Source organism: Erpetoichthys calabaricus, chromosome 5 (genome assembly GCF_900747795.2).
Source record: "Erpetoichthys calabaricus chromosome 5, fErpCal1.3, whole genome shotgun sequence".
Lineage (NCBI taxonomy): Eukaryota > Metazoa > Chordata > Cladistia > Polypteriformes > Polypteridae > Erpetoichthys > Erpetoichthys calabaricus.
In genome coordinates this window covers 28,049,924-28,060,667 of record NC_041398.2, presented here as the reverse complement: position 1 = coordinate 28,060,667, position 10,744 = coordinate 28,049,924, and the positions used below count along the sequence as shown (strand labels likewise).

Genomic DNA, 10,744 nt, shown 5'->3' with positions numbered 1-10,744 from the left:
GCAGCATACTGATAAAAAAAAATATTAAATTAAAGATTGATAATAATGCAGGTAAAAACAGACAATAACTATGTATAATGTTAATGTTTACCCCCCCGGGTGGAATTGAAGAGTCGCATAGTTTGGGGGAGGAACGATCTCCTCAGTCTGTCAGTGGAGCAGGACAGTGACAGCAGTCTGTCGCTGAAGCTGCTTTTCTGCCTGGAGATGACACTGTTTAGTGGATGCAGTGGATTCTCCATAATTGATAGGAGCCTGCTGAGTGCCCTTCGCTCTGCCACAGATGTTAAACTGTCCAGCTCCATGCCAGAAATAGAGCCTGCCTTCCTCACCAGTTTGTCCAGGCATGAGGCGTCTTTCTTCTTAATGCTGCCTCCCCAGCACACCACCACATAGAAGAGGGCGCTCGCCACAACCGTCTGATAGAACATCTGCAGCATCTTATTGCAGATGTTGAAGGACGCCAGCCTTCTAAGGAAGTATACCGGCTCTGTCCTTTCTTACACAGAACATCAGTATTGGCATGTCCAGTCTAATTTATCATCCAGCTGCACTCCCAGGTATATATAGGTCTGCACCATCTGCACACAGTCACCTCTGATGATCACGGGGTCCATGAGGGGTCTGGGCCACCTAAAAACCACCACCAGCTCCTTGGTTTTGCTGGTGTTCAGGTGTAGGTGGTTTGAGTCGCACCATTTAACAAAGTCATTGATTAGGTCCCTATACTCCTCCTCTTGCCCACTCCTGATACAGCCCACGATAGCAGTGTTGTCAGCGAACTTTTGCACATGGCAGGACTCCAAGTTGTATTGGAAGTCCGATGTATATAGGCTGAACAGGACCGGAGAAAGTACAGTCCCCTGTGGTGCTCCTGTGTTGCTGACCACAATGTCAGACGTGCAGTTCCCAAGACGCACATACTGAGGACTGTCTTTAAGATAGTCCATGATCCATGCCACCAGGTATGAATCTATTGCCATCTCTGTCAGCTTGTCCCTAAGGTGCAGAGGTTGGATGGTGTTGAAGGCGCTAGAGAAGTCCAGAAACATAATTCTTACAGCACCACTGCCTCTGTCCAAGTGGGAGAGGGATCGGTGTAGCATATAGATGATGGCATCCTCCGCTCCCACCAATACTGTGTTGGGTAAGAACAGAACAAATTCTAGAAATGTTTTGGAGATGGAAGATGGCAGAAATGTTACTTATATGGGAGGAATTATTTAATAGTAATAATAATAATAATATTATATTTAATTGCCATTATTAGTGTATAAATTGATATAAATAATTGCATTTAAACGATTCGCCAAAATCTGTTGTATGTAAACGATACTGTTTTAAACGTTATTGTTTTATCATCAGAAAACCCGGTTTCCACGTCTACCTGTATTAGTTTAAATAGCACTTTTGCCACTCGCAATATGGCGGACGCGCTGACGTAACGTGTCGACTGGGCAACACAGTGAATGCGGCGTCTATCTATATATGTCTATGTCCCTGACGCCCAATAGCCAATCATGTTTATCGGAGTAAATAGCCAGTCAGAATCAAGTTTATAGCGCAGGCGCTCTTCTGCTAGCTGAACTTTTTGCTTGGTATAACAAAAATATGTAATTTTAAGCGCACACAAAATACAAATGGACGAGCCAAGCCTTCAAAGAAGATACTGGGATCTAAAAGACGGCGGGAAACCTGCGATGCAGCGATTGGAAACGGTTTCGGTGAGTTGATAAACTTTGACTAATTAGCCTCTGATTTTTTTTTTTGCGTAGGCCTATCCGCTCACAGAACGACGTAAAGGGAAATGCGTGCTTACCGTGCTGAATACAACAGCACAATTAGACGTCGATTGAACTTGCTATCCCTGTTACGCATAATAAGCGATTCTTTTCCTACTCCACATTCCCCATATATCGTTTTTATTATTATGCCTATAGTAGAGAAAAACTTATGACTCGATTAATCTTCTTCCTAGTGTTTGTCCAGAGTTGATGTAGGGTCCGCTTTTCTGCATGTTTTTTTCCACTTGTTTCAGTGCAGGGAATTTTCATGAGTGGCGTTGACTGTGCACATATCATCCCCCTGTCAACCAACCCAGCAGTATAGTGCCCATTTCCTTGTGGGTAGAGGCTCACGGCTGTATTTGCCACAGACTAGTTGTTGCTGTGATTCAAGTGGCCATATCATCTGAGGCGTGCTTTTCTATTGGATTAGAGAAGCAAATGGAAGATACTGAGGACTGCAATTAATAATTGGGCAACAAGGTGTCACCGTAGTAGCGCTGTGTTAAACACTGAAGGAGACTGGGGTTCACATGTGCGTGTTGTTTTCAATCTCTCCTCGGGTGCTCCGGGTTCCTCCCACAGTCTCGGCACATGCAGGTTAGGTGGATTGGCCTCTGTATAGTGAAAGAATAAAAATGATCTTGTAACTTTTCAGTTGTTATTGTCTAGTTGTCTACAGAACAGAAACAGCAAATCACATCTTTGCATCAACCTTCAATGTTGTCAATAACGGCACTTGGTATCGCCTTTCCAAGGAAAGTCCACACAGACGAAGACGAATGGGCAAGCTGGCTAAATGAAACATACAGACAACCATTCAAATTTGCGAAATTTCTCAACAATGGTTTGCATTTTTACCTTTTTAAAACAACATGGATACTCTGTTTTATAATAATGTGTAATCTCAAGATGCAGATCAGCCATATCATTTTTAGCTTATTTTTGGTAAGTTTTAAGGCTTTTTCATTCGTGTATGGCGTGGTTAAATCTTTCTCACCGGACGTATACCGCTGCTCCTCTTGTGAAGGGGGGTGGCTGAACGCATGCTGAGGAGATGCCGTCGGATCAGCTGCTGTGTTTCTGCTGCTGCTTGCGAGCTGCGTGTTCTGTTTGTCGCGCTGCACGTCGATCATTTAAAAGCCTGCACAGCAGCATCTGCCACTTCGCATCTTTGTCACTCATGTAGGTAGGTGGACGCTGAACGCACGCTAAGGAGAAGCGGTTGGATCATCTGCTAGCGCCGCTTGTCGTTGTTTTAAGAGCTGGGAGCACATGATGTCTGTCTGCCAAAAGCATTCCAACAACTGCTAGGTTAGATATCCTTAAACTTGTTTTAAATGTTGTCTCACTGCCTTGTCTCGCGTGACGTTAAAGTGTCTCTCGCAAGATGTCAAATTGTCTTCCAAGAAGATCACATCTCGTCTCCCTCCCAAGATTTTTTTTTATAATAAATAAATAAATATATATAGGGAGCCTATATCCTAACTGAATAATTAACATTCTGTTATTACAGGAACAGCAAAGAAAGTTCTATTAAATGTTAGTTTACAGGGGTTAATAGATTATACCATTATCTAAGTAGCTTTGTGAAACTGATATTTTATAAAAATTACACAAACACTTACATGAATTTAAACATTAACCTTGACTTTCTAAGTTTGGCTTTTATCTCTCCATGCATGTATGGGTTTCCTACCCAGTGTTCAAAGACATGCAGGTTAGGTGGATTGCTCCGTGTGTGTGTGTGTGTGTGTGTGTGTGTGTGTGTGTGTGTGTGTGTGTGTGTGTTCTCCCTGTGATGGCTGGCGCCCCATCTATGGATTATTCCTGCTTTGCACCTGGTGATTACTGGGGTAGGCTCCAACTTACCCTATAACTCTGCCCTTGTTATGAGTTTTGAAAATGCATGGTTGGATAATTTATTATTTTATAAATGCTCATTGGAATTATGAACAGAAATCATGTAAAGATGGTGGTTTCAATAAGTTGATGCATGTAATTTAATTTGGCTAAGCTCCAGCAAAGAACACAACAGTGCACAATAAGGATGGTAGTAAACATCATTCACAGCAGCACTTAAACCATCAATTGAACTACAAATGCCATAGGAAATTTTAATGGTAAATGTTAAATGTTTTGCTAAAAGTAGTAGTTGTTAAAAGTTTAACAGAAATCTATGTTCATTTGGTGAAGAGAGAAGACCATTAAAGGTTGCACTAAATACATTCAATTATATCTGGGACAGCTGTTAAGACTTTCTCCCCTGTTCTTTCCACAGACAAAAGTAAGCTGGGCTGTCAACATTCAGACTGTGTGATGTGCAACAATCTCCCGACCAAGTGTGTAAAGGCAAAGAAGACCAGAGGAGTCATTACACGAAGGAGGAGGAGGCGGCAGTGGCAGTATCATTGAAGATTGCTTTGCACATAGCCGGCATAATGGAGCCTGTTCACCTAACACCAGGGGCATTCTCTATGAAACAGGAAGATTGTAAGTGGGGGCCTGTAGCTTTCAAAAATGAGGATGCTTTACTTGACAGCATTCAAGTACAAAATCATGAAATTGTAAAATGTGTCAAAGAAGAGGACTCTATAGGGAACAGCTCTGCTGCGAAGATATGTTCAAGGCCTTCCACTCTTCAAGAAGATTCAGTTCAGTTGAAGCCAGAGTCACTGGAGTTTGAATGCAAGCATATATGTGACAGCAGAGAAGAGCAAGACAAACTATCTTCAAGGCAACCTGGTAAATGCAAGCACTTTTTTTTTGTTTAATTTAAATGGTGATTCACCTCACAGTGAGTTTGAGAAGCAGATAGCTTCTCAGTGTTCCATGTGAATGCATTGTTTTGTTCCAGATACATTACCTCTCATTGATTTAATTCCATTAGCTACTCCTTCTCCCTACCTTTCTCTTACAGTTTCCATCCACCTCGGCTAAATATTTTCTAACTCCATGTTTCACACCTCCACACATGTCATGTTACCATTCCCTATGGTAAGTCAATTAGGGCATTGTCTTTATTTTCCATAAGTGGTAATGGCAAAATAATAGCTAAGAGTCAGATTTATTTTAACTTTTATTTACTATGTCAGATTTTCAGTGGGTTCTAGGTTGACATTCACCAAGGTGAGGCAAGAAGTTGATCTCATGATTTGTCTTGAAGTTCATTGAGAGTGCCATTGTTGCTTTATTTAAGGGCTGACCTGCATTTAGAGTTCGTGCCTTGCTGTCTCTGGGAAAAATCCAAGGAACTCTGCCAAAAAAATGTGGACCTCCACTAGCCCAGTTCCTCCTTAGGAGCAATTTCCAAACAACTAAAGGTACCACAAGCTTCTGCACAAACACTTGTGCGCAAATACAAATATGCAGGGTCCACATGGACATTGCATCACTCAAGATGGAAGCACAATATGCCTCCCTGGGATGAACAGACTTTGTTGTTAAAGGTTAAACTGAATTTCAAAGTTTGAGGCATCAGATATCAAAGTATCTACATCCACCAGTAAGAAAGTCCTTCATCACCATGTCCTGAAGGGCTGTCACAAAAGGAAGAAGCCCATACCCCAAGTGAGAAATAAAAATGCAAGACTGAAGTTTGCAGATGATCACCTGGACAAAGATCTGGCCTTTTGGAGAAATGCTCTGTGGTCAGATGAAACAAAAATTGAACTGTTTGGCTAGAATGATGTATAGAAGAAGTAGTGTGAGACTTTTAAACTAAACAACACTATCCCAGCTGTGAAGCAGGGCAGCTTTATATTGTTGGGATACATAGACTGGGGCATTTCACAAAATAAATGGCATCAGGAGGAAGGATGAGTATCTAGAAATTGTAAAGCAACACCTCAAGTCATTGGCCAGAAAGTTCAAAGTTGGTTGCAAATTTGTCTTCCAGCAAGACAGTAGTTCAAAGCTTATCTCCAAAGTTGTAACCAAATGGCTTCTGGACAACAGACCAGGGTTTTGGAGTGGTAACCACAACGCCCCAATTTGAATCCCAAAAAAAAACTGAAAAAGTGTGTCTGAGCAAGGAGGCCCACAAACCTACCTAACTTAATAGCAGTTCTGTCAAGAAGAATGGGCAGCAAGTCCTGCCATGTATTGTGAGAACCATGTGGACGGCAACTCAAACCATTTGATTGAGGCTTAAAAATTCAAAGACAAGGCCACGAACTACTAAAAAACTGTACAGAAACCCATAGAAAATCAGCTACAGTAAGCAAAGGCTGTGATAAATCAGTCTCTTAGCAATTACAAGGGGGCTTCGCTCGCCTACCCCCGGTGTTGGGTAACCCGAAATACATTGATGAATGTATGAGATATATTGGAGTGTAAAGGTGTAGATGACGAACGAAGGAAGTATATTCATTAATCCTAATGAATGTTCACTAATAGTGGACTCATTACAGAATGCGTTGTCAGCTAATTGGCGGAATAGTTTAGCGGCCGTCTGTCATTCCTTTCTTTGCCGTTTTTCTATTGACTCTGCTGTTTGAGAGGCGCGTTGTAGGCGCTTACGTTCATTAATTGTATTCAGGTGGGCTCGCTTCTGTATATCCGTTAGTTGAGATGTTTCATTTTGGAGCCGTGACTCCTTTGGTTGCATTGCTTGAGAAGTGCTTTGCAGGCGCCTGCGTTCATTTGTTTTATCCAGGCGGGCTCGTTTTTGTAGCCCCGTTAGTCGAGCTCTGTCTTTTTGGAGCCGTGCCTGCTTTGCTTGCGGCATTTCAGACGCGCGCTGTAGGCGCCTGTGTTCATTGATTTTATCCAGGCGGGCTCGTTTGTGTATCTCTGTCAGTTGTGGTCTTTCATTTTGAACCCGTGCCTGCTTTGCTTCCGCAGTTTCAGACGAGCATTGTAGGTGTCTATCTACATTGTATTTGTCCATGCAGGCTCGTTTTTGTAGCTCCGTTAGTCGAGCTGTTTGGTTTTGGAGCCGAGACAGTTTTGCTTCCGCGGTTTCAGACGTGTGTTGTAGGCGCCTGCATCTATTGTTTTTATCCATGCGGGCTCGCTTTTGTAGCTCCGTTAGTTGAGCTGGATCGTTTTGGAGCCGTGACCGTGACTCCATTAGTTATCCGTTGTCTACCGTTAGTAATATGGATAATTGCACTTACTGTTAATACGGAGCATTTTCTGTGTTTGTACTGTTAATAATGCATCACTGTAATGTGATTCACATATGCTATATGGTTTGGACGTGTGAGGATGCCGTACGTTTAATATGGAGAGTTCGTTTATTCTTATTACCTGGACCATGCTGTGTAGTGTGAACGTTTAGTTCAGAAGCGCGGTGTAGGCGCCTGCGCCTTTCGTACTTTCTCGCGCCTTCCGTACTATCTTTGTGGACCTTTGCAGACGCCGTAGTGTCTTCCGTTTGACTCTGGGGTGCAGTGCAGAATCCTCTTTTCTGTGTGCCGTTAGTTGAGCTATTTCGTTTTTGAGCCGTGACTCCTTCATTAGTTGAGCTCTTTCGTTTTTGAGCCGTGACTCCTTCGTTCGCGGTGGATCAGACTTTGCTTGCGGTTTATGAGACGCGAGCTGTAGGCGCCTGTGCACTATGTCTCCTGCATCCATCGCCGTGTACCTGGTTCCGTGCCTTCCGGTTTACCATTCTCGGTTAGTAATATGGATTCTGACATTACATCTTATGGAAATAAACTAGATACTTTTCCATTGTTAAGTCAATTAGGGTATCATAGCATGACTAAATACAGTCCATGCCAAGTATATGTTTTATTTATTTATTGATTGTATTTTTGTCAACTTTTCTGAGGAGACATGCAAATATCAATTTCATTGTACTGACTATGCATAAGAAGAAACTTGACTTGAATATTTGATTGCGTTGTAAGAGTTTGCTGGGGCAGTGCTGTCTTCAGGAAGGGGAAGCGGAAGGGCACACCAGGAGCCAGCATGGCATTAAAAACTGACTTTGGCATTCAAGACTTATAAGCCAGTTTGAAAAAGACACCATCACTTTAGATCACATCATCATTCCCCCATGAGTGACCTACTGTCTAAATTGGGTTTGTGTTTGTGCCTTAAAACAGATCTACCAGAGGATGTCATCTGCTCCCTGTCTTCTGTTACAGTGGACACTCTTGAATACAGGAGTCAACGGGAGGATCATGGTGAAAATCTGCATCAGTTCATGTCGGGGGAAGAGAATCTGAAATGGACTACTTTACACTTTGATCCTGTGCCTGTCAAGAAGCAGATACAGATCAGCATAAACAGGACTCAACAGACTCACAGACGCAACTGTGCAGCCTTTTACAACTGCCTAGACTGTGGAAAAAGTTTTAAACGTGCATCTCATTACAAGGTGCACCGGAGAATTCACACAGGAGAGCAGCCTTATCACTGTTCTGAATGTGGCAAATGTTTTTCACAAGTTGGTAGCCTCCATAAACACTCAAGAATCCACAGTGGAGAGAAGCCCCATTGCTGCTTAGAATGTGGCAAATGTTTCTCTGTGATTGGCAGTCTTCGGATTCACACGAGGACACATACAGGTGAGAAGCCACATTGCTGTTCTGATTGTGGTAAAGAGTTCTCCTTACTCAGAAACCTTCAGACCCACTCAAGAATTCACACGGGACAGAAACCTCACAGTTGTCCAGAATGTGGCAAACGATTTGCACAGAAAGGTGGTCTTAGAACTCATGCAATAGTGCACACTGGGGAAAAGCCACATTGTTGTGCTGAATGTGGAAAACGATTTTCTCAGATGGGCAACCTTCAGACACATTTAAAAATTCATAGCGGAGAGAAGGCATTTTGTTGCTCTGAATGTGGTAAGCGATTCACACACAAAGCTAGCCTGCAAGCTCACACAAGTATCCATACTGGAGAGAAACTGCACTGCTGTCCAGTCTGTGGCAAGCAGTTCTCGCGTACAAGCAATCTTCAGAGGCATGCAAAAACTCACACTGGTGAAAAGCCATTTTGCTGTTCTGAATGTGGCAAACAATTTTTCCAAAAGACGGATCTTCATATTCATCTGAGAATTCACACTGGCGAGAAGCCGCATCGCTGTCCAGAATGTGGTAAGCAGTTCACAGAGCACAAGCAGCTTAAGGCACACTCAAGAATTCACACGGGAGAAAAACCCTTCTCCTGCCGTGAATGTGGTAAGCAGTTTAGACATAGCAGCAGCCTTCAAGTACACACAAGAATTCACTCCAGATAAAACTTGCGAGTGTTACAAGCCAATATTTGCACAAGGACACTATTGGATTCATGCTGGATAAAATAATAAGAGGTGAAGATGTAAGAAAGGTTCTTCTTTAGCTACTTCCATGAACTCCCTTTTTCTAGCACAGGATTGCAGGGAGTAAAAGCATAGTCTGAAAGCAGTGGTGGCAAGGTAGGAATGAACCCTGGATGGAGATCTAGTTTATCTCAATGTATTCTTATTAAGAGCCCAACTTACTATTCAATAATTACAAATCTAGTAAAGGGCTTGTAAACTCACGTTTACTTTTATTTTCACTTGCACTGTATCTTAGCCTAACACAGTTTTTTAATGGAATTCCAAATGATTGTGGATTGTACAAACTCCATTCTATGATTTAAACCTGGTCTAAGAACTGTGAAATGGAGTTACCGACTGTGAAACTAAATGGTAGGTAAAATGAAGAACAAAATATCTTTTGCCTTAAGGTGCTACTTGTGAAGACCATTCAGGTTTTTTTTTATTTTTTGGTTTTACTTTTTGCCCACTTTAGGACAATATAAATAAGAAGAGGCTGAAATGCTAAGAGGACATTGGGCAAGCTTGAAATGTGTGAATGTGATGGCAATGTTTGTCTTGTTTATTTAAGCAAATAATAAATTTGTATGATAGTGAAGGAATAATTGAACATTATTTTTGTTCTAACAATGATAAAAAAAAAATGTGTTTTAGGGATAAGGAAAAGCTTTTATCTTCCTGATGTCCCCCATAAATGAATGGATGTGCTCATACATTTGAATGCTTGAAGAGAACAGGTCATCAGATAATTCAGTCTCATTTCTGTGTATGTGATAATAATGTAAAATAATCAAAAATCGATGCATTTGGGAGCTAGCCTTTTTCTGAGCAGCATCCATCTATTTTCCTAGCCTACTTCTGCAGGGGAGAGTCGCAGAGAAGCTGGTACCTATCCCAGTAAGAACTGAACACAAGGCAAGAACAGCACCTGGACAGGGTGCTAGTCTATCACAGGGTGAACACACACACACACGGGCCAGTTTAACAGCAGCAATCGCCTAACAAGCATGTCTTTGGAGTGTGGGAGGAAACCCACATGAACAAGGGGAGAACATGCAAACTCTGTGCAGGGAGCACCCAAGACATGAACCCTGGTCTTCTTATTATGAGGCAGTTACCGTCCCTAAGCAGAATCATTTCAAAAACGCTTTTTTGGGGGAAAAAAGCAAAAACTTGATTATTAGGTATTCATGCATTAGTAATGTTTCTTCAATCAACGTATTTCATATACAAAAGCCAGTACTACAGGCAGAAGCACGGGTGTGTCATGGGTTCCCCTGTTTCACCTATAGTAGCCAATCTATATATGGAAGAAGTGGAAAAGAGGGCTCTATCATCCTATCCTGGAACACCACCGAGCCATTGGTTCAGATATGTGGATGACACCTGGGTGAAAATCAGATCTCAGGAGGTACCACAGTTCACAGACCACATCAACGGGGTGGACAAACACATCAAGTTCACCAGAGAGGATATGAAAAATAACAAGCTAGCCTTCTTAGACCGTGAAATTTCCATCGTCAACGGGGGACATTTGAAAGTGGATGTGTACCGTAAACCCACACATGCGGACCAGTATCTAAGGTTTGACTCTCACCATCCACTAGAGCACAAACTAGGTGTCATTAGGACTCTACAACACAGAGCTAACGCCATTCCCACAGACTCAGAGGCCAGGGAAGCAGAAGAACACCACGTC

The 10,744-nt window shown here is 42.3% G+C and overlaps 1 protein-coding gene across 1 annotated transcript; it reads left to right on the top strand.

The window, feature by feature from the left end:
• The first annotated feature begins 1,568 nt into the window (after positions 1-1,568).
• Positions 1,569-9,650, top strand: LOC114651571 (gastrula zinc finger protein XlCGF57.1-like). The gene is made up of 3 exons (XM_028801390.2): positions 1,569-1,724; positions 4,066-4,529; positions 7,841-9,650. The coding sequence occupies exons 2-3, from the start codon at positions 4,226-4,228 to the stop codon at positions 8,980-8,982; spliced, it is 1,446 nt and encodes a 481-aa protein (XP_028657223.1). The 5' UTR covers positions 1,569-1,724; positions 4,066-4,225; the 3' UTR covers positions 8,983-9,650.
• The last annotated feature ends 1,094 nt before the right edge of the window (positions 9,651-10,744 follow it).

Coding starts and splice junctions, on each gene's coding strand:
- LOC114651571 (XM_028801390.2), top strand. CDS start 4,226: ATGGAGCCTGTTCACCTAACACCAGGGGCATTCTCTATGAAACAGGAA. Junction 4,530..7,840: donor ACTATCTTCAAGGCAACCTG/GTAAATGCAAGC, acceptor GCCTTAAAACAG/ATCTACCAGAGGATGTCATC.